The sequence below is a fragment of the Bombus fervidus genome, chromosome 10, assembly GCF_041682495.2.
Source record: "Bombus fervidus isolate BK054 chromosome 10, iyBomFerv1, whole genome shotgun sequence".
NCBI classification, from domain to species: domain Eukaryota; kingdom Metazoa; phylum Arthropoda; class Insecta; order Hymenoptera; family Apidae; genus Bombus; species Bombus fervidus.
The window spans coordinates 8515406-8539815 of NC_091526.1; the positions used below are offsets into that span (position 1 = coordinate 8515406).

The 24410-nt window shown below is 35.8% G+C and overlaps 2 protein-coding genes across 22 annotated transcripts in view; one reads left to right on the top strand and one right to left on the bottom strand.

The window, feature by feature from the left end:
- Positions 1-13003, top strand: part of Foxp (forkhead box transcription factor P) — a 246630-nt gene extending 233627 nt beyond the window's left edge. For 15 of the 21 annotated variants that reach the window (XM_072011565.1, XM_072011560.1, XM_072011551.1 and 12 more), the window contains 4 exons: positions 2854-3029; positions 5983-6058; positions 6211-6323; positions 7313-13003. In XM_072011565.1, the coding sequence (XP_071867666.1) occupies positions 2854-3029; positions 5983-6058; positions 6211-6323; positions 7313-7562 (615 nt within the window). In that variant the 3' untranslated portion in view covers positions 7563-13003. Of the gene's footprint in view, positions 1-385; positions 517-2853; positions 3030-5982; positions 6059-6210; positions 6324-7312 lie in introns of all 21 variants that reach the window. The other 6 variants (XM_072011557.1, XM_072011561.1, XM_072011559.1 and 3 more) reach the window with 3 other exon arrangements.
- Positions 13004-13674: 671 nt separating this feature from the next.
- Positions 13675-23484, bottom strand: LOC139991474 (uncharacterized). Its single transcript, XM_072011574.1, has 10 exons — positions 23205-23484; positions 22738-22956; positions 21627-21823; positions 20561-20683; positions 16791-17080; positions 16072-16279; positions 15853-15978; positions 15551-15774; positions 15143-15476; positions 13675-14020 (listed from the first exon to the last, which is right to left on the bottom strand). Exons 2-10 carry the CDS (start codon positions 22953-22955, stop codon positions 13830-13832), a joined length of 1911 nt encoding a protein of 636 aa, XP_071867675.1. The 5' UTR covers position 22956; positions 23205-23484; the 3' UTR covers positions 13675-13829.
- Between the last annotated feature and the right edge of the window lie 926 nt (positions 23485-24410).

A 24410-nucleotide genomic window follows, 5' to 3' on the forward strand; every position in this document is an offset into this window, starting at 1 on the left:
AATCAGAGTCAACAGAGATAACAGAGAAAGAGTCTCGTAATCCTTTACCTTCTCCGAGACAGACAAGAAAATCTCATCCATCCTCGTCTCATCTCAGCGTGTATCGGTTGTATCACCATCATCATCGTCGTCATCGTCGCCATCGTTGTCTTCGTCGTCGTCGTCGTCGTCGTCGTCGTCGTCGTCGTCGTCATCCGACGCCGGGGATGACGGAATGCCGCCTGTATTAAAAAAAAAAAAAAAAAAAGAAAAGAAAAGCCAAAAAAGATACAGAAAAATTACACGCCATCGAATCGTGTTCCCCGATCGACAGCCGGCCTCGCGATTGAGTTGGCTTCGTTCGTTTTTTGCGTTGCTTATTTAGTCTGTGTATTATTTTGTATAGAACGCAGTGCGACACAACCTGTCTCTCCACAAATGTTTCATGCGAGTCGAAAACGTGAAAGGCGCCGTATGGACGGTGGACGAAGTGGAGTTTTACAAGAGACGTCCTCAACGCGCTTGCAGCACGACCGGGTACGTTGCCCCCGTCCCACCGACAAAAAAAAATTCTACTGCCGCGTTTTTTATACTCTTTACTACGTCTCTATAGATCTATTTACCTCTATATATATATTTACGACATATATTATATATATATCTTATTTATCTTTTTCTATCTTTTTCTATCGATATATTCATTATAATAATCTTCCCCCTTGGTACCCCCTCTCAAAATGGTTCTACCAACAACAAAAACCGGTTTCAGACCACAATCCGAAATAATCGGCCTCGGTCGCATCCTGTCTCTTTATATCTTCTTCTCCTTACGTTCCTTGTGTCCCCCCCCCCCCTTTGTTTTTTAATATAATAATATATATATATTTTTATATTTCTAAATATTCTTCTGTCTTCTGTCTTTTTACATATTTATATAGATATTTATATAGATATATTTATACAATACTCTCTCACTTATTCGCTTTTACTCTCTAATTACATACTCGTACCGCTAACCCCATTTTCCCACGCCCATTCATGTTTATACTTGTCAAGTTTTTTACTATCTTTTTAACTTTTATATATATATATTAATATACGTCTTTTTATACATTTTTATATATATTCATTATATATATATATATCGATATTTCTATATATACATTTATAAATATTTAATAGTGTTTAATATTCTATTTTTTATATGTATACATATTTATATATATAGCTTCTTTTACATATATATTCACGTATTTTTCATAGCTATTTATATATATACATATTAATAAGGTTTTTTAATCTGTGTACGCTCGCATAACGCGTGCGTGCGCAAGCCTCATATGTATGTATACGCACATACACGCACGCTCTTCTGTGCATTTGTTTATCTGTGTACGATATATATATTTCTTGATTACCTACATATCGTGCCCTATCCTCACTTTTTTAAATACGTATATACCTAGTATATCTGTAGGTATGTTTCCAGACCTTTTGTGTACCTCATGCGTGCGCATTTCTCATACGTATAGATTTGTGTGCGTGTGTGTATATATAAACCATTTCTTTTTTCTCATACACCTGTATACGCCATGATAATCTGTATTATCTGTAATTCGCTTGCGTCGTTTGTCCGTACGTCTGTCTCTGCTAACATCGTGCTTCCCGAGATACAATCGTTCAAATTTCATTCTTCTAAAAAACCAACGCACATACCAAATTTCGTGTATTTCGTAGAACGCACGGAAACTTTGATCTTTAAAAATTGAACGATTAAAAAAGACGAATGTTCTTTTACTCTTATACAATTTTAAACTTAGTTTCTCAACAAAATTCTCATCCACGAATAGGAAAAATAGAAAGATAGAATTCTTTTTTCACGAATTGTACTCGGGAAATTAGCTTTGTATTGTGTTTGGTCCCCCGTGCGTGTGATTTTTTTACTTGCCCGTCTCTCGTGTGCGATGGTAGCCGTCAGTATGAAGTGTGAGAACGTGTTGAAAGGATGTGTGTTCGAAGATCGTGAAATTCGACGATGAGGTGGAGGAGAAGGAGGAGGAAAGGAGCAGTCGGGAGTGATTGTGCGAATGTGGCCGACTTCATTTTGCTCTTGTGTGAAAGAGTACCGTAGAAAACCGTGGTGTGTGCTTTTTAACAAGCATGTGGGCTTTGCAGCGACTAACCGACCGAGAATTGGCAGGGCCAAAGTCTCTCTGGCCCGAGTCTAGTCTCGAATACCCGGAAGCCGGATGCGGGATATGCCAGTGCAGAGTGAGAACCGCTGAATTGCACTTGGTCAGGTAGTGAGAGGAAAATCGTCTTACTACGTATATTACTTTACGTTTGTTTTTTTATTCTCTACCCCCTTCTTTGCGAGTCTGTGCTGTCTTTGTTATTCTCTGGGACGCCGGGATTCGATCGAGTCGGGGGCCTTGCTCGATCATCGAATCCCTACTGGGTAGGAGAGGACGACGAGGCTAATTACGAGCTATTAACGGCTCGTGATCTCGTCTCACATTTTTACGAGATAATACGACACGTGCATGAGATCGAGAGTCGCGATCGTTTTACGTTCGAGAAACGGTCGTGCCACTCGAGGGCAACGTTTTTCGTTAGACGCTTTAAGAACGTACGCAGAAAGGAGAAGAGCGTAGAGCTCAGCAGAATAATTACCAAAAAAAAAAAAAAAAAAAAAAAGAAAAAACGAAAGACAAAAGGAAAATCGAAACGAAAAAAAAAAGTAGAAGCTAGAAAGGGAAGGAAACGTAACCAAAAACCAAACGAAATAAGTTTCAACAGCAACAAGCAGAAACAACCTTTATCTTTTTTACTCTCTTTTTCTCTATTTCTTGGTGGTCTTGTCTGTGTATACAGAACGCGATCCGCACCAATCTATCATTGCACAAGTGTTTTGTGCGCTATGAGGACGACTTCGGGTCATTCTGGATGGTGGACGACGCCGAGTTCGTAAAGCGGCGGCATCTGTCCCGCGGCCGCCCCAGGAAATATGACCCAACCCCATCACCCACTCCACCCCACCTCTCCGCACAGTAAGCACTACCACTTTTTAGAATTCTGCTGGCTGGCTGGCGCGACGTTCTGACCTTACCGCGGTATTCTCTTGTAACGCGGCGACCGGGACGTTTTCGCTTGGTCGTTGCCTACATGAACGAACCACTAAACGCCCTCTCGAACCTGCTGCCTTTGTCGTTCAATCGCCAATCAAACGACCATTCACGTTATCTTCTATTATCTGTTACACAATATAAAAAATAAGAAATAAAAGATTCATTTCTACTTTAATAACGTTGGACGTTATTCGCGTGAAACTAGAATTATAGGAAAGTATATCGTTCGTGAATAAATTATACGTCCTGTCTGACGCAAAGCGGCTCATTCTACTTACTTAGCACTTACCGCGCTCTTCGTGCAATCCTCTACATTGGAATTTCGAATATAACTCGTTGGAAAATGACTTCCAAGGCAGCAGGGAGTGGCTGTAAGCAGTTTATCCAATCCCTAGGAAACGAATTCCGCATCATGCCTGCCTCGAACGCCCTTAGAAATCCGTCTCCTCAGAAACCTAAGGATAAGTAGTACCCGTTCAAACCTTCCTTGATCTTCATCAGAGGTGCGCAATGTGCCATAGACTGGAACAAGAATGTTTTATTAACGCGTAATGTAACCTTCTTGGGTAATTTGGAACGGATGAAAAAGAGAAAGGAATGTCGGTTGCGTCCAATGTAAACGCAAGGGGGCAGGCAAGCTTTCGTCCAATTAAAATTTACAGCTGGTGCTTGTTAACGTTTAAATCTGCGCACCTCTGCTTGTGACGTCCAAAACAGCCCTCATATAGTACATCCCCGTATACGTCTCACTAGTACCGTAGCCCGAGGCTCTAGCACACCCGAGAGAGCTTAAATCCTGGACGATCCTGCAGGAGCCCAGCCACAGGACGATTGGTCCGTGCTGCAGGATCTCTGATGTGTTTAGTGGTTGCTCGCATGGATAATCAAGGATCCTAATATTCGTTCCCATAAGAATTAAAACAAAAAAAAAAAAAAAAAGAATAAGAAAAAATACAGAAAAAAGAAAAAGAATCCCCCGTAAGACTATCCTTACCACTGATAAAAAAAAACACTGTGCTTATAATTGTATGGTGCTTACGTAGTGGCGTTTGCAGTGTCTTGGGAGAATGTGAAAGTGTTTGCGTGGACAAACGTTTCGTTACCCTTCATTTTCAGATTTTTCTCCCTCTGTTTCGCTGTACAAGCTGGTTTACGATACGGCATCGCCATTAATTTCCTTTCATTTTTTTTTTTTTCCTTTTTTTGTTTCGTTCGTTCGCAACGACCGTGCGTGAACGAAGCGTTTGTTGTATCGTTTTGGGTTTTTTCTTCTACTTCTTCTTTTTTTTCTGTTCTTTTTTCTTTTCGTGTTTCGCTATTTTCAAAGAAACAGGCTGTAGCGTAGTAATAGATAGCGCAAATAAGTTGAACGATAGAGTTCGTAAAGGGAAGGTGAAGCGCTTTTGCGTCATTTTCTTTTTTAATTAGCGTTTAATGAGAGGAGGCGTTGTTGAAGTATGTGTTTAGTTTATTTTTTAATGCCTCTGTCTCTCTATCTCTGTTACGGCGTTCACCGTTTTCTCTATATTTCTGTTCTGCCTTTAGAACGCTTTTTCAACGTGAGAATGGTTTTCGGTGTGACTGATAATGTGTGTCAGGGCTACTCGCGCATGTGTAAATTGTGTAAATTAAGCGTCACAAACTGCAAAAAAAAAAAAAGATCTCGGTTGATACGGAATTCTCCATTCATCGCTACGACCACTCTCTTCTAACTCAAGGTACCTCACCGTTAACGTACTAACTTTGCAACTTCCGGTAATTTTTCTCTACTGTTTTAATCATCATCTTTTTAAACATTTTTTAACGTATTTTCTATTTCTCTCTTTTTATATACTCTCTCACACACTTCCAACTTTTCCTCTCTACTACTACTATATTACTTCTTTCTTCTCTTTCACTCTACTCTACTACTACAACTTTCTTCTCTTTACTTACTGCGCTCTTGGTCACTTGATAAACGGCTCTAGGCATTCTTTTGATTCTTTCTATATTTTTCTTCGCATGCAAGCAATCTCTCTTGCAATCGTCACGTCGTGCTTGAATTTCGAATAAACGCGATATCTGTCGAATCCACTTGGAATATATTTTTTTTTTATCGCTTTATCGTTTGCAAGAGAAAGCCTACTTTTTTCATTCGACATTCGTCGTTTGGAAAAAGTATCATGTTTCTCGGTCGGCACTCGATGCCTGAACTTTCACAAAGGATTTCGGTGGGAACTATAAAAGGGTAAGCACAGGTAAGCCTGAGAGCCGTTTACAAGCAACGACGTCGTTTCGTACGATAAAAAAGTCGATGTATAATTTATTTCTAATTAGTGGAAAGGTTATATATGATATAACGAAACGGGAGCGCTATTTTTTTACAATTTTTCTCTATATTTTTTATCTTAACCTCGCTCAATCTCAACCGAGCCGATCGTTGGACGAGTGAGGAACGTAACCGGTAAATAGGTAAGGGTTTTCGAACTCTCTTTTCCATTCTTTTTTTATCACATTTTTACTATATATTATATATACGTGTGTACATTTTTTCATATTATACTTCTCTCTTTCTCACTTTCCATTTTCTCTATTTCTCTTTCTCTTTCTATTATACCTTTACATATTGAAACTCGATCACACGTGCACACATTGTACACACAAGCTCTATCTTTACCCGCCCCGTATCCCCGTACCCTTGCCCCTTGACCTGAAACCTTTAAATTCTCGAGAAAAGAAATTTATTCCACCCGTATACATCGACACAAACTTTAAAAAAATATATATTTATATATTTAAGAAAAACGTGCTTATATACACGCGTTTCTATTTCAGGAAACTATCGATAGGCGAATCTCGACGATTACTAATAGAAATTTTCTCTCTCGATATGTAGGGGTGTCCCGTCAAAAAGTCCAACCCTGACGCACAGCCCGACAATGTACGGTGACGCATTAAATGCCAATCTCCAGGTAACTGTCTAAAAAATACAAGCAATTCCTTCTTTTCGTTAAATTAACGTGGATTAATTGAAATCAATACATGACATAACGTATCTTTCGTAGTTTCAACGATTAGGTAAAGGAACGGAATATTCGTGACTAACCATCTAATGCAATTTGAGTATTTCCAGGCGGCACTCGGGGACTCTAATATGGGATTTCTAAACAACTCGATGTGCACGTCGACGACAACGAGTCCCGATAAGGAGCACGTGTTAGCCCATAACGATCTAATGTGAGTGAGTCTTTAACGTGCAAAGTTTACGTTCCTCCTTCCAACATGCCGAATCACTATTTCTACTCCGATCCTTCTAAATTATTGTTCATAAATGACCGAATATTTGCACATTTTTAGACAAAATATCCATGACAAAATCTTAAGAACACAAAATAATTTTGTCTTACGGTATTAGTAGCTACCAATGTCTTTCTTGGATAAAAGAAATAAAAGATTTCTTCTCGATTATTAATAATGGAAATACATAAGGCATAATCTGCTGTCGTACCAATTTCCCTGAAAATCAATTATTTGTGGCTCGGTAAATCAACGATGCGTTAATATACGCGATATCGAACCTTGTTAGATGAATTTCATTTTGCAATTGCAATACTCGTACTCGTTGAATTTTGTAACTTCTCGCTCAACACTTGCCATAGTGGAGAAAAGAAAATTCAAAATTGATCTTCACATATATACAGCTCTCCTTAAATATGTTAACGCGCTGTTTTACTTGTTCTATTCGTCCTTACGTGTACCACATTATCACGGTTACCAAATTGTCCTTAAAGATTTTTAATTGAATAAGGAAAACCAAAGGTGGTTCAAGGAATATAACAAAAAAGATAATACTTTGATTTCCTTCGATTTGCTTGATAGAACGTTTCAATTAAAAAGAGACGTATGAGTATTGGTAATATTCATTATATTGGTAATATTAGCACTGGCTCGTAAAAACTGTAGAAGTAATCAACGTAATTCCATTTTAACCAATTATTTCCCTACTAACTACCTTGTAAATCTCCTTTCTAACGCGTTACTCAAACCCTCGTAATACCAAACAGCCGAGAAACATTTCATCCAGTCGCGTTAATGAAAAAAGCCGAAGATGAAAAAGACCCAAACCTGATCCTGCTAACGAAAAAGACAGTTTCCAAAAAAGATAGCGTCCCGAGGAAGATGGTGTCGGCACACGTAATCGAGCAGTTTCTCCGCAAAATCGACAGGTCACCGTTGGATGAACCAGCCGTGCACATAAAGCAGGAGGGCCAGAGCCCGGAGGGGGGCAAGCTCACGAGATTAATAAAACGAGAGCTGGTTGACGCGCCGGCGGAGCAAGAGGGTGAAGAGGATCAGGTGGACGAGAGGGAGTATCCCGAGAGTCACGGGCACGATTCAGGACAGGACGAAGACATGGCCGAGGACCTGTCGATGGCGCCCGACATAATGACCCCGGAAGATCAGATCGAGGCGTAGTATCGTTCCTCGAGGAACGAATAGGTTCGAGCTGTCGCGTCGAAATACGATCGTGATGGAAGAACGAGAAGAAGTAGCTTCTCTTCCTCGTCGATCGATGGCCAAGACCAGGGAAGCCAGAGGCGCGAATAATAATAATAATACTAATAATAATAATAATAATATGTAAGATGAACGAAGAGGGAAAAAGGAAGGTGTACGAAGAAGTGAAGAAGAAAAAAAAAATTGACGAAGATGAAGAAGAAGAAGAAGAAGAGGAAGACTCCGAAGAAGACGATGAAGGCCCCTAGGACCACCCAGCCCTCCACTCCTCCTTCGTAAGAGAATCCCCATTTATCATATCCAAGGCCGTGATACGTTTTATCGAGCGGCCCTTTAAAGGTAAAGGCAAAAGAGGAAGAAAGAATAAAAAAATTAAAGAACATGAAACGTACTACTACTGTGTGCGTGATCGATCGCGACGGAACGTCGAAACGAAAATCGGCGAATATCGTGATATAGGCGGCGCGATCATTCGATCCATATCCTTACTCAAGCAATTGCGAACAACGATTGTATTTTCTGTTCTTCAATTCCGTTTCATTTCGGAACCGCGTATATATCTCTATATACATATATATATATATAAAATATATATACATATACATATAACACTCTCTCTCTCTCTTTCTCTCTCTCTCTCTTTCTCTCTCTCTCTCTCTCTCTCTCTCTCTTTCTCCTTCATGTACATTGCATTAGCCAGTAAACCGAATAAGGGCGAAAAGAAACGAATTGCATCCGCGATCTCGCTCATGGCGTCTCGGCGGATAACGTTAATCGATAATTCTTTAACAAACACACGAGAAAAAGAAAAGAGGGAAGACAGTGCTATCTGTAGTCTCCGAGTAGTCCTCGCTCGTTTTCTACTTTCGTCATCGCGCCGGTGCTTACGTGTACGACTGCGTTTCTGCGTGTACTAATCGCGTCTATCTATTTTTTGGACCAATTCGAAGATATAGTAGATCCATCCTGATCGAATAAAAGTTAATTTTAAAATTAAAAAGACAGATCACGTAAAGATCTACTCTTTATGAGAGAAATCACGTTTGTCTTAGCCGAAATTTCTTGCGCGAACTGTTACGAAAAAAAAGAGAAAAAAGGAGAAAAAACAGACGCGTTGAATGGAACACGCAGAACGTCTCAAAGATAATAATAAGAATGGCGAACAGATAGAGAAGGCTGGAATTAAGTTTAAGGAATAAATAACGAAGCTGTGGTGATAGCAGTGTTCTGGGTACGCGCGGGAGTGACTGACGCTTTAGTCTTAAATATATCGTTCGTGGTAAATTAGGAATTTCGCGAGTATCAAAGGTCCTCCGACGTGATTCTAAAGGAAAAAGGTACTTTCCCTTATATCAGACAACGTAAGCTTAAGAAAAACGTGTGCCGAGTATGAAACACGGCCGCGATCCCGGCGTACTCGTTCGCTGCTCTGTTGCTAATCACTGTATAGTTTAGGGGAAATTAAATGTAAGTAGTGTCGTAAACGATCGACGATCATAGACGTCGAGATAGAACGTACACGCTCGTGCTAACGATTTTCATCATTTTACCCATTAGATATTTCATCGTTCGGACCTTTCAAAGGATAAATAACGAGTGATTGAAAATAAAATAAATTAAATAAAAAATCGATCGAGCGATGAAGAAAGTTTAGTAAACGAGATCGAGGACGGTCGAGGGGGCAAACGAAAAATGATGGGATAATAATAATAATAAAAAAAAAACCAAAAAAAATGAAGAAAGCGGATGCCGTGTGTGAACGCACTTATAAATAAATTAAATTACCATGTATGCATATACATATACATATATTAATACGTATACGTATCTCGGAAATTATAAGGAAATTAGATGTCGATGGCCCTGTTCTCCGTTTTCTATCCAACAGATCCTTGAGACAAACCCTCATTGAACCTTAACCTTTCCCTAAACCCGCGTAATCATGCTCGGTTCCGAATTTTTAGGAAATGGGACTGCGTCCAATTTTCCTGGACGGTAACTGTCGCGTCCAAAAATCGAAAGAACGAGGAAAATAAATGTTTGGGGGGCCGTTACTCGTCGATCTTCGAGCCCCTGGATACATACACGTTCACACTAACAAACATACACGCGCATATACATATACATAAACACTGAAGTTTAAACGAAAGCGTGCTCAGGTCGGTACGAAAAGAAATTTTTGCCGAAGGCAACTCGTTGGCGAGTCGCCTGCTATCGAATCTAATTTATTATTTCAATGGTCGTTGACGCCACTAAATGTATGTAAAAATCGTGCGTGCCGTTTTTAATCGCGCCGCAGCGACCGGGAGACGATCGTGTGTGTGATATTATTCCGTTCGACCTGTAGCCATATATACACGGATGGTCTATACGTTTGTTTGTAATATTTTTGTAAATTAATTCGTTCCCGGGAACGTGTAGATAGGTTTAGAAGAATCGGGGATCCGTTACATTGTCAGGGTATTAATTGCTCGACGTAAGAGACTCTTCCTGAGTCGCTGTGGCGATTTGTGTTTAGCGTGTCAGTGACGAAGAATCGCGAGAAAAAAAAAAAAATAGGGGTGGAAGGGAAGTTCGATCGTTCTCAGCAATTATCGAGCGACAATAATCGTAAAAATCCCATCGATCGATATTGTCTTTCTGATATCTTCGCCGTTGTATTTCCGTTAGAAAGATATTAGTCTCGAGACGTCCATATTAGATCGGCTGTAATTAGTAATATTAGCACAGCGACAAGCATCGTGTCAATTTTTTACTAACTCGGAATAAAATTCGTTCGATTTATTTCAAACTCATCGATCGTGTCGCTCGATTATCTGGAAATTAAACGGGACACAGTAGTCGCGATTATAGTTTCTTCTTTTCTTCTCTCTTTTTCTTTTGTTTTTCTTTTTTTCTTTTTTTTCTTCGCAATTTGTTGATTCGTTCATTCCTGCGTGTTAGATACTCTGTCCATTCCTCATGTAACATAGTTAGCTTTTAGGACAAAGTTAAGTTTCGCCCACACGTATTATTTCATAATAATTAATTCCCCTGTACGAGACATCCTTTGATTTTCTATTCTAATCCGGATCCATCATCTTTCGACATCCGTAACTCTCGTTCGCGAGTGATCAGACATTCTGATTAGAGAGAGAAAGGGATCAAGCGTGGAACGAGCGTGTATGCGAGTGTGTGTAGTTGTCGCGTGCGTCATCGAACATTGGATGCCAAAGAAAACGAAGACGTTAGTGAAAAATAAGAGAAAATGTAATAGGGAAACAGTGAAAAAGAAAAGACGTTTATAAGAGAAAAGTGTTCATGGAGAAAGTGAAATGTATCGCGTATGACCGGTGCCGTTTTGGGCTCGCTTTCACGTAATGCTACTATTACTAATCTAAGACTACATGTATTGTGTATAATGGATTTAAGGACACGATATAACATAGAAAGACTCTCCTGTAAATAGTTGGAAGAAAAATGGAACTTTGTCGAGGCATTAGGGATTTGCGAATATTGCGTCACTCCGCGAATGAATGAGTTTATCGATAGTGTGCTATATAAAAGTCTATATATATAAATATAAATATAATTATAAATACACACACGAAGGAACACAACACACTATACACACGTACAATGCGTTGCGCGTATCTCCCGGCTGCATTTAATTTTTATTTTTAAAGTCACGAATTTCCGAAGAAAAGAAAGAAAAGTGAAAAACAAAGAAAAAACGACGACCGTTGATTCTCACGAGCTGGCAGCTCGAACAGAAGACACTTTCTCGTTTTATCGTATCACGATTGGTCGTGTCGCGAATAAAAGATGAATGGGCAAGCGAAATAAAAGGAGAGAGAGAAAAAAAAACAAGAAAAGAACAAAGAAAATTTATGAAAAGATGGAGGACGTTTGATCGATCGATTTCGTATAGATACGATGTTATTTAAAGTCGATTCACGTAGCACGAAGATCGTGATTATTTCATTTCACGAATGTTTCTTTTTTTATGTATAGTAGCCGCTGTTACCTTGCGAATAATTCTATATTGTACATGTTTAAACGTTCCCTGTTATGTTTGTTGTATATTTCGAATAGGTCTGTAAAGTAAAATGAATTAACGAATGTTCGAATTTTTTTGTACGGGCGTAGGAAAGACGGGATTTAGCGTTACTATATTCACTGGTTCATCGAGATCTTCACATTTTATCGGCCAGATAATACTTCGCCTAGCGAATTATATTTCTTTGTTTTTTTTTTTTTTTTTTTTTTTTTACATCGATGGATGAAAAAGATGAATCTTACGTCGCGTTCGTTGTGTTACGAAGTAATGACGAACCAGCGCGATCATATCAAATTAAAGGTATCGAGTGAACAGTGCTGAATCGATATTTTCGTTCGCTGAATGTTTCTTTCGTATAGATTCGAACGCTTTATATAGTAGTTATATAAAAAATAAAAAAAAAAGAATACGGTATCGCTATTTTCTACAAAAAATCAATTCGCGAATTGAAATCATTGTTTTACGAAGTGTTCCCCATTGCGTGTGTTCACTTAAAATTTCCGCGAAAAAACACATGGCCGAATGGAAATTACTTGGATCATTGGGACATGCGAAGAAAAATCTATTTTTTAATAGAAGAAGAAAAAGTGGAAAAAGTATGAAAAAACGACGTATACAGGAAACGCGTTCGAGTTTAGAACTTTCTTGTTCCTCGAACGATTTTTCGAATTGTTCAGTATTATCCTGTGCCGTATGAAAAACGAGGAAGTTCTTTATAAAAAAAAAAAAAAAAAAAAAAGAAATCTGCAAAGATCCGTGCTCTTTAGCTCATTTGAAAATTTCTAGGAAACCCTATCTGTCTGGATTTATTTTATTAAGTATTGTATAATAAGTTGCCTTGTAAAAATGTACCGATTTTACCGAGAAATTAAATGTGTTACTAAAAGAAAACCAATCTCTGAACTGTTTCATCGACCTTTTTTTTCAATAAAAAAAGGTAGCGAGATAGCAATTTATCGATTTATAAGTAGTCGTAATTGTAAGTAACGAGAGTTATCATTTTCACTGTACTTTCTTTGTATAAGACTGACATCGTTTGTATATGCTTACAAAGGGAAAAAGAAAGATATGATCTTGTTAGGTACGTCAAGATTTATACACGTAAATTAATGTGTCTACGATTATATGTGTTTAGATCACAGAAGGACTTATATCATACTGTAAATAGAACACTTAAGAAATCGCATTTTCTAGCTCGAATTAAGCTTTAGAATTAAGTCTTTATCTAATAGAATCGTCTTGAAAAGAATATACATACTTAATAAAACAGCAATTCGTGAACATGAGGATCCAAAGCTGTCTAAACTGTTTGTTTCCGAATTCCTTGTTTGTCATATTTAAATAAAAGAATTGCAAACAATTAGTAATCCGTTAAATTCTTTCGTCAAATATTGTAATCTCCTTTCAGTTAGTTTCTTCGCATAAGTTTCTTTAAACGAGCTGACGTTATTTATTACTATATGTTAACTTATGATTATGTAATTCAAATCACTTGTTAATATTATCATTATCATATTTCATTACAATAAAAATATTTTCATCTTTTTTATTTCTCGGTACATTAGTTACCATCTGTTGATTTATGTTGATCTCTGTTGGTAACATTTACCTACTCCATTCTCGTCGGTACTGGCAAAGAGAAGTCTTCTCTAACTTTAGTCGATATCATATCATAATGAGATAATGTATAACATACCGGCATAACATAAAGTAAAATATGTAAGAAACTATTAAAGATTTATCTGTGTAAAATTATAGAACATTAAGCAAGTAAATTGTTAACAGGTATTTAATTAAAGGGTAAAAGGCTATATACAAATCTGATTTTTATTTACTCGTTACAAAACTAACTTGTACGTTAAATTAACAGAATATGATTGCTATAAGATATATAAAAATTTTTATTCATGCAAATTAAAAGTGCAAAGACATCTCTCTCGACGAGGAAAACATTTGTACATTATTTGAATATATAATGATTTACAACTTCCGATATCTTGCCACTTAAATTATAAATAAGAGACAAAGTACTTGTTACTACTAAAATATTTTCCTTTATTCGAGTAGTTTGTACAATTAATCATGGAACATTGTAAAAATAAATATTATAAATCGACTGCTATAGACGCTATTCTACGATCATCTTAAACAACATCCTCGACACTCTTCGTTCATTTATTCTTGCTCTAACTAAATTTTTCATTCGCTGCCTCTGTCCCCGTTTCTTCCAATTGACTAGACGCCAAATCCAATTTCGAAGTCCACGATGGTTTCTCCATCTCTTGCGTGTTTACTTCCTCTATCAAGATCATCATCCTAATGAAAAATTCGTTCAATTTCGCTGCCGTGCCTCGTCGTAGCTTCGGAAAATTTCTGTCTACAATACAACGATATTAATATAAATTACGCTGATGATAAAATAATTTATTTATTCGATTCAGAGACCGGAACTAAAGTAGGAGATTAGATAGAATCGTGACATCTAGGTCTCTCGTGATACGAGTCCCACCGCACATAAATCGTGATTATTGATAATATAAATAGAACAATGTGACATGCTCGACGAATCAATATTTCTGGCGATCAGTTGTGTGATGTGCACGCTGGACAACAATGAATACTTATGCCAACTGGTTCACGGGAAATGGTCATGCCTTCATGAAATATGAAACAATCACCAACGAAGGATACTTATTCATTTTATGTTGGCAGTCGAGTTTATAAGTAGTTCCTCCTTTGTCAAGCACCTACATTGTTTGCAAATAGCATAGAATTAAAGTGGCAAGCAAACAAGAGAAATGCAATATCCTCTCTTTCGTTTGCCGAGCCGATAGTTGAGAATATATTTTTAGATATCATTCATGGTGCATGGAAAGTCCCCTTTCTAGAAAGAACAATAATGTCGCGTTTAACAACCGAGTGATATAAAATTACACACGAACGGCATTTCTAAATAAGATCTCCCTTATTGTAATTGCCGGTTCAATGCAGAAAAATCGATTCAGAAACACGATAGCACAATATTAGTCCAAAGAATACTACTCTTATTTCATAAGATCATTTAACCCACGAAGGTTGTTATTATCGGAAACAACGAGTGTTTTATTTCATATGAATACAGCAAGCTTTTTACTTCTACGCGATAATAAAAATCATTTAAAAAAAGAATTTTTTTACACAGTGTGCATATTGTTACATATTGCGTTACACGTAATTGTTCTTTCTTAATGATCAGACCGTAGATTTTTACGGTCTTATGGGAAATTTCGAAATGAAAAAATGCACAAAATGCTAATATTATTCTAAGATATTTACGATACGCCAAGTAGAGTATTCGTTTTAAAATTTGATAAATGAAACTTCTTGCTGAATTACCATTTTCTTTTTTACCGTTTCATAAGAATATACCTAATTTGTATAAACACTCGCAATCTACGAAAAACCTAGAGGTGTCGATATAAAAAAACTAAAATAGAGAAATTTTGTTTTTAATATGTACTGGAAGGGTAAAACGAGTTCTTGATCCATATACTCTGTTGCGTGAGCGCAGCCATGAACCTCTTCGTTATCAAGCTTTGGCCCTCAGGTGTCATCGGCCTCAAACGACTAATAAATCGTAGAAGATATTCCAACAAATATCGATTAGGGCTGTGCAATTTTTCCAGGCATCTTTGAGGTCTCGAATTCCAAACGACGATATAACTCAAACTATCGACGTCCAGCAAAGGATGTTTCAATGTCTCCAGCCATTCAAATAATAATCCTGACAGAATATACAAGTCAGTTTCCATCTGAAGCCTCTGCCACGCCGTAGATCTATGATTTAGATCCATCTGAAAATTATTACAAGACAATTCACTTCCTCGACACTGAATATCTTGATTCGAAATAAAAACGATCCTTCAACCTGATAATCCTGAAGACGTTTCTTCGTCTTGTCAGATAAACTGGCGGTGTCTTTGATCAGAGCTCTGATTGCTTCGTCGGTGTTCACGGTTTCCAGAGCTGTATTTTGAGCAGCAGCTTTTAAGTTTATGTGAGATTGAATTTCTTTGTAGCAGTCGTTATCTACGAGATCCTGACCGTGAATTCCATCACCGAGGACGTCGTCCACGTAGTTGTCATCCAACACTATAAAAAGATAGTGTTCTATTTTTATCTAAATTAAATTTTATGCTAATTTAATGATTTTATTTTAGGTTTGGGCACCTGGAAAAGCTGAATCGCAGGATGGACTGTCCGGAGATGTACAAAATACGTCGCTCAATCTTCCAATATCATCGGACGTTCCCCTTGAAGATGCTTGGCTACCACTTGCACACGCTTTCGTTGTACCTGGATATTGGACGATTAGAAAATTCATGTAAATTATTAAAAATTTCTAATTTATTTGACTATTTGAAATTTAGTTTTCCTTTAATTTCTTACTGGAACAGTCGTAAGAATCTGCGAGTGAGTCGGCCCACGAGTAAGAGTGTTTAATATTTCCTTTGTTATCTCTAAACTTTTCCAAAACGTGAGATATAAATTTTCTCGTGAAACATGTACTGGAAACAGTGTACTTGATTTCACACGGAGAATTGTCCTCTTGACAATCGCACAATTGGAGGATTCGTTCACAAATTGTGAATACGATCTAAAAGATAATTTATTGGACAAATTTAATAGGATTAATTAGAATCATTTAATCGTTCGTTCGATATGTCGTCTTATGCCAAATCCATCGATGTTCTCGATTGTTTTTTTAGTATCTATTTATTGAATATCAAGTTCATCGATACAATATTATTTTATTATAAGGTTCTGTTAGTCCAGAAAAATAATATTTTCACTTAATATCTTAGAAGAATATAGTTAGACTGCCTCTATATTGATCATAAACATTACATATTTTATTTATGCCTAGCGTGTTTGTAAATGAGTAACTAAGAAGAATACAACGACTCTTAGTGTGACTCATGTATTAATTTATTTATATAAATTAAGACGATGAATATGCCATAACAAAAATAAGATAAGACATTAATAGAAAACGTTACTACTAAATTGTCATACGATATTCAAATGTAAATTTGTATAATCTATGAATTTGCATATTTACGATATTGACATAAGACGTCTGTGATTCTTGCAATGCATAAAAGAACCTTTGGAACGTATTTGAATGTACGTTGCTCGTATCCGTGCAGTACGTTGTGCTGCTTTTTCAGATGCGATTGCAGGCTGCAAGGCTTACGATCGCCTATTGCGCTATTCAAAGGGAAAACTATCATCTGTGGAAGCACAAAGTGCTCGAATTCTTGGATGCAGAGAATTTGTCCCCGCGTCTGTATCGCGCACGGCCGCTTCATACGAACAAATCGTATGGCATCGTTGGCCCGCACACGAAGACTGTAAATAAGGTAGCACGCGATCAGAACCCCAGTTCTGCCCAGCCCTGAAAAAGGTACATGTCCTTTAAACTTGTCTAAACTATGTATGATTAATCGCTTGGTGGAGATTCAGAAATTTCCATATTTTATTTTTAGAACCTGTACTAGCCCAAATCCATGTTAATTAAAGCTTTGAACCTGTTCCAATAGAAGCAGAAATAAAATATAACGACAAACTAATAAAAATATAATTACAATTAGTATAAGAATTATAAATGCGAGCAAATATAAACACAATGTGATGGTTATTTTAGAAATTTAAAAAATTCTAAAGTCTATATTTATTTTTCAGTAACATTACCGAGTTACAATCGCGTGGTGAAGTAATATTCCAATTTTAAGGAAAAGAATTTTACAAAATTTATTAGTTCCAACGTTTACGTTTGAACAACCTTACGAATTATTGCCACGTGATAAGCTGATTTTCTAATTTTCACAGGATCAGATTAGAACCTGTACTAACCCAAATCCATGTTAATTAAAGCTTTGAACCTGTTCCAATAGAAGCAGAAATAAAATATAATGACAAACTAATAAAAATATAATTACAATTAGTATAAGAATTATAAATACGAGCAAATGTAAGAAATAAATATAAACGCAGTGTGGTGGTTATTTTAGAAATTTAAAAAATTCTAAAGTCTATATTTACTTTTCAGTAACATTACCGAGTTACAATCGCGCGGTGAAGTGATATTCCAATTTTAAGGAAAAGAATTTTACAAAATTTATTAGTTCCAACGTTTACGTTCCTAGTTTTCACAGGATTAGTTTAGAAATTAATAAGTTTGTAAAGTCTATTGATTCGAGCATTCACGTTTTAATAATGTCACGAGTTTTGCTATCATCCTGGACAAATGAAATATTTATCCTTAAAGGATAGGTCGGGACTGCTTATCGATCGTGCCTAATTCGGGAAATAAATTACGTGCTGGTGCTCGTGCTCGAGTCATGAATCGGAAGCGGAACTCGTAATCGTACTCGGTCTTGTTTCCGGGGTTAACAAGAGTTATGACGTGCCCGACGTGTAACCACTTGATAATAACCATAAACTGTATTTCGTCTGTGGATGTCCGTGGATATCGTAACACGTATCCATGATTCGTAATTAAGTTGCAGAGCGTGCATACAAGGTACGCGTGGAATTTCGACTATTCAATTAAATCGTCGCTTGACAACGCGACCAGGCAATTCGTTGATCAAAGAATTCGATATATTCCTGGCGATAAACCGTTTTCGTGCATGGAACGGGCTGTGGAAAATAAATTATTTCACTGACAAAAACGTTCTCGTATAATTACAGTATATCGTGTTATATGGAAACTGGGATACCTTCGTGTACGTAATGATCAGGTCTGTAGTTTTACAAGGAGCTATCCTTGCGTCGATTTGTCATATGCGAAGAATATGGAGAATATGAAGAAAATGTAATTTTTATGATCGTTAAACATGCATGGTCTGCAGGACCTTGTTATCGAGGAAGCAATCGATCGATACGATCGAACTCAAGTTGCATCGAGGTTGCCGAACCTCTTGATGGAAACAGAATAGTTATTCAATTATATGACTGTCATATATTATAATGAAAGACAAAAGTATTCGTATGTTATTAATTTTATTAATTATATTCAATATATTATATCAAACATATTTAAATACGTGCAATTGTATATTATACACAGTTACTGAGTAATAAATGTAACTAAAGTAAATTAAAATTAAATTGTGTACATCTGTTACCACAAGTGTCTGTGTATAATACATAGTGATATTTGAGTATATTTAATAATATAGAAAATGTTGCTATTCGAATATTTTTGTCTGTCGCTGTAGCCTCATACATGTGAGATACTTTTATGAGGAAGTTGCAGGGTTGAATATTTGCATGTGGAGTTACGATACGTAAATGTTAGAGACCCGATGTTACGCCCCAATTTCTTATCATTACTTATCTATTACTCGTGCCCATAAATTTGGTTAAAGAACTGAAACTAACGAACGTTTATGGTTGAAGAACACGCTTCTATTTAATTAGTGAAATAGTCATGTAAGAAAGGGTGCTAGGACTTTTACAGTTTTATCTAACATTGGATCACAATATTGTTTTATGTATTAATATTAGAATCTCCTGCCTGTAATGTACGCTATGTTCGTTAGATTACTTTCGATGCAACAATGTTTTTCTATCCTTAGCAGATCTAAATTTCAGAGAACTATCTCTTATTTCAATTTCATGACAAAGCTATTCTGGAAACGTTACAAGTCTTTTTCTTTGTTGAAACAAGTTCAAGTCTGACATATGAAAATTCTGCAAATAGAAATTTATTTACTTGCAATATAAAGTACCATAGTAGGGTTGAAGCTATACACATTTATATAGATAGATATAAGTACTTCTGACAATTTAATTGATATTATTTTTTGTCGATATAGTCCAGATATATTTTTTCCCCAAAAAAAAATATCTGTTTTAATACGCGTTTCACGTATTAATATCAATTTATAAATAAATACGGTATGTCTATATTTCGGTATGTTTATATTTACGCTAGTGTGGAAACAAAATACATATTCCTATTTATGTGCTCACCACTATAGATGATCATAATTTGACTGTGGATATCTGTGTATTTATAAAAAATAATATACAAAGATATATAAAATATGTGAAATAAAATATTCGTTGTAAAATGTATAGCTTTCTATTTAGATTCCACTTATTTAGCTGCGTACACATAAATATAGATCTGCATGAAAATAAATAAATATATAATGAAAGTTCCATTCCTGTGAAAGGGAACAGCAATTTCGCCAAAACCAACTGCATGTTTTTAGCAAACATATAAACAGAAAATGTAAAATCGTCATTTCGACAAATCTAATATTCCTAGTATTAAAGAATAATACGAATTTTTCTCTTGTTTTATAAACTGACTGGAGCCTTTCGATACGAACTAGAAATAATAACAGACCGCTCCTACACTACCTATTTTCCCCACGTAGCTCATGCAACGTATAATTTTTGCGGTCCTCAGCCAAAGGTTTAAGAAAGATCGTAATGAATGCGAAAATTCAGATGCACCGGGTTAACACCGCGTGTTGTAACACGCAATGCACCAAAACAGGTCGTTCTGGATGAACGCGTCTCACACGTGGCTTAAATCGATACATTCAAAGGTTAGAAATCGTCGGTTGATAAAGGGTGGGCGTGTGAAAGTAAAAGGGGAACGTTTAAAACATCGATGACTTCATTGTCTTGAATTAAAAGGCTTATTTAAACGATGATGATAGGAGGAACTGCACGTTTCTGTTCGCGATAACATCTTCCTATAAACTCTTCCACGCCAATTCTATCAATTTAAAAAGATAATGACTGCAATTTGAATTAAGAAATTGAACAAGGATCGAAGACAATTTATTGGCGAAAGGGGACTGTGTAAAAATAAAAATTGGGTCGGTGCGCCTATCGAAAAGAATCGATTTACCGGCATGACAATGAATTGCCACTCTTCCCTCTTGCACAGCGAAGGCCACGACCTTGACCATATCCAGAAGTTTGCTCATGGTCGCATCCCCGTAGTCCTTCAACGCGAAATTGTAATAGTAAACTGCAACAAATTAGCAAATCGTAATTACGAAATTGTCATCTTTTGGTATTTAAGGGGGGAGAAATGTGATTCGAGAAATAATGTTTATATTACTGTGGACGAAATTGAGTTTTGTTTCGTCTGCATGGTTACACGATTCTGCTGCATTGCATGTTACAGCTAAACTTCTTCGATCTACCTCACCAGAACCGACACTGATTCCTATGAAACTGTTTTACAAGTCTAGTCTTCATTTACGTATAACTCAACTTCGTCGCGCGGTTAAATATGTAATTATTATTCATGTGATTCCTATATTTTAATGCTTTTATTATCCTTATTGTCCATTCTATTTATCATGCTACTAATCCTTTCTGAATTTTTCTGAATTTTTTTATTCCTTGTGTTGTGGGAAAAGTTTTCTCTGACAACTTTATAAAGAAGAATTTATAATGCACTACAATTGGAACCATGTTACCGAAGACAAATATATTTATAGTTAATTGAATTAATATTAATTTAATTCACTTCACGAAAACATAATATTGTACGTACAAAACCTGGATCATAAAGGCGTTAATATTAAGTATTAATTTTATTTTGAGATACTTTCCAACACTATGTAACTTATGATCGACCATGTATGATATTTGTTCAAATAAAATATGAACCTTCCGAATTAATCAAGTTTCATACATTTTTATGAAATGTGTAAGTGGTCAATGTCTGCTCCTCCCAAAAAATTATTAAAAAATAAATGGTATAAATAATCGGTAAATCTCGACGTAAATTTTATATAGTATTTTCAATGCCATCTTTTTTTTCTACTTTTCAATTTATGGAAACTTCGTAACTGATTTTTTTTATTCGTACATTTTAATTAATCAGGTTCGTATGATGCAATGTTTCTCTTTTATTTTTGGGTTTTTGGTTGGAGCTATTGTTTTAACGTTCTAATACCTACTGCTATGTTTCATGAAGACATTCGGGTCATAAGTAAAGCCACTTTCTTCGAGGGGACCACCGCAGCTCGCATGCTCGCCAGGCGTTTGTAGGTTTACTATGGTTTTTATACTCCACCCTTGAAACTGTGCGATTATGTCCTTTTTTATTATCTGTGCGGTGTTCGGTCGTGCCATCGCGAGTACGTCGTCTGTCACCCTGAAGAATTATCGACCCTTATATCCCTTGCTAAACCTCCAAATACATGACACTAGTCACTTTATTTGATCAAATAGAATTTGGAGTTATTACCATTTTGAAATCATTACAAATAAGAAAAGAGGAAAAATCAATGTAGAAGAAAATCAGATCCATTATCGTTACTAGAGAATTTCAATAAATGCTGCTGATCATTTTATTCAAACAAACAGATGTTTCTGCTTTGGAATAATTACAATTTTTTTAAAAAATCAATTTAAGAGACAATCGAATTATTATTATCAATATTATAAGATTTCAATGAATTGTCCCTAATTATTTTATATAATCAAACAAAACATATTGTTTACAAGTACAGTAGAATAGCTTGGCTATTCGAAATTAATTTTAAATTAATTAATTTCAAAATAATTACTATGACACGTTGTTAACGTAATCGAATTTGTTAAAATATCTTAGTATGAAAAAAAAAAAATTATTCGTTTCAAAGCGGTTTAGAAATATTAATATCAAACAAGAATAAAACCATTTGAATGAAAAATAATTTCTTTTAATATTTACATTTGTTTTCCGTTTTTTTTTTTTTTTTTTTTTCAAATAAACCCCCAAATTTTCCATTAATCGTTCCAGTATTCTGGTAATCGAGATTTTACTGTAATTAAAATTTAAGAAAGTTAATTTACGACTAACATATTAGATTCCGTGACGAGATTAATTCCGTCTGTCCACGGTAGTTTATCGCGTCATGATATTAATCGATTCAATTTCTCTTCGGAATAAAAATAAAAACGAACAAATTTGCAAAATTATAGTTCAACATACGGATACAAAACAGGTGTTTTATTATACGCGAGCCCGCGAATATGAAAAATGAAATTTGAATAGGTTTCCATAAATTTTTATCGCGACCTTACCAATGCGAAAATATGTTCTGTATCGCCATGTGCACTGGCGGCCACGCTTTCGAGTTTTCATATTTGCATCTAGAGCCACCGCAAAAGATCGCGCACTGTATAGCCTGCGGCGTGAATTTTCGCAAATTTTCGGAGAATTTATTGTAACCAGCCTGGACCTCGCACAGATCCACTTGGCCCGCTTGAAAACCTGCTGGTACCAATGAACTTACATCCATTCTGCAAACAATGTTTAATTGCTCATTTACAACTTATAATATGCCATAGTTCTGTTGGACACATTTATAATTCAAATTAAATTTCAAACTTTAAATTATCCTCTCTGTACTAATTATAAATTTTATTTATTTTAAAAGCGATTAAAATAGGGAAGTATTAAGTTAGTAATTAAACAATTTATTCGAATATTTCTTTCCTAAATTCGCTTTTTTTTTCTTTTTATTTAAATAAATTGAAGATAGGCGTACATGTTTAAAAATAATCACGCCCCTTCCGTCCATCTCATTGCCGTAGAGAAATTGAATTTTTTCTTAAATTTCTCTCTCACTGTCCCTATCAGATACGTTTGACAATTCAAGTAGAATCTTTTTCCAACGGTTTTCTCTACGCAAAAATGAACGACACAGGGTAACAATCAATGCAAAAAAGCACTTCACGTACAGGGGTAAACGCATAGCGACTGGTAGTTCCGCTACTATAACGCTACTTTATCTATCGTTCTATCATACAGATTGCGCCTGCGTCAGTCCTATTACCTATGAAACTGCCTTTGTTTCACTTCACCCTATTTATGTCTGTAGATCCGCGTATTTTATAACATTTCAAGCTCGCTATAATGGGGTTATATAATTTCCTATTCTGGTCTCCTACAGTTTTCATTGCATTTCTTCTATGTGTAGGTGTGAGGAAAGAGATTGACGAATTTGAAGAAGATAACAAAAATACAGAGTCCATTTTATATTTCATGTACGTATATAATTTCTGTAGATCTTGTAATGTGTAAATTTTCTGTAAATCTTCATTGTAATGTTTTACAATGTATCCTGCTCCGTAAGATGAAATAATTTGAAATAATACGAAATCTCAAATACCGGAACAAAAATGCCCATATTCGACGACCCGTTTGATGGAGAGTTTTGGCGTTCCATCTCCTTACAAATCATATTTTTATTCGCTTTTTGATAATGTTATTCTATATGTACTTTCCGTTTATGCTTATCCTATATGCTTACCTTATACACTTATCTTATATGTTTTGTTTATATACTTAGATTATATACTTAGCTTATCGACTTACCTTGTATACTTACTTTATATACGTATCTTACTTTTTTTGTATCGCCACGTTGTAAACAGGTGAATGTTTTGTAGAAGTTCTTTTAAATTTCTATGTTTATGTAGATAGTTACGTTTTATATACTTACCTGTTGACTTTGCGATGTACAATTAATAAGTTCAAGAAATTTTTCGAAATCTATTGGTTTTGAGGATATAAATTGAAAATACGTATTGAAATAATCGGCTTACATAGTTGTTTGATATAGTTGTTATTATATTGTTGTTATTATATGGTTGATATTATATAGTTCTTATATATAGTTGTTTGAATAATAATATCGATTATTGTACGTTTGCATCAATATAATACCTAGTTAAAACATTTTTTAGTTCAT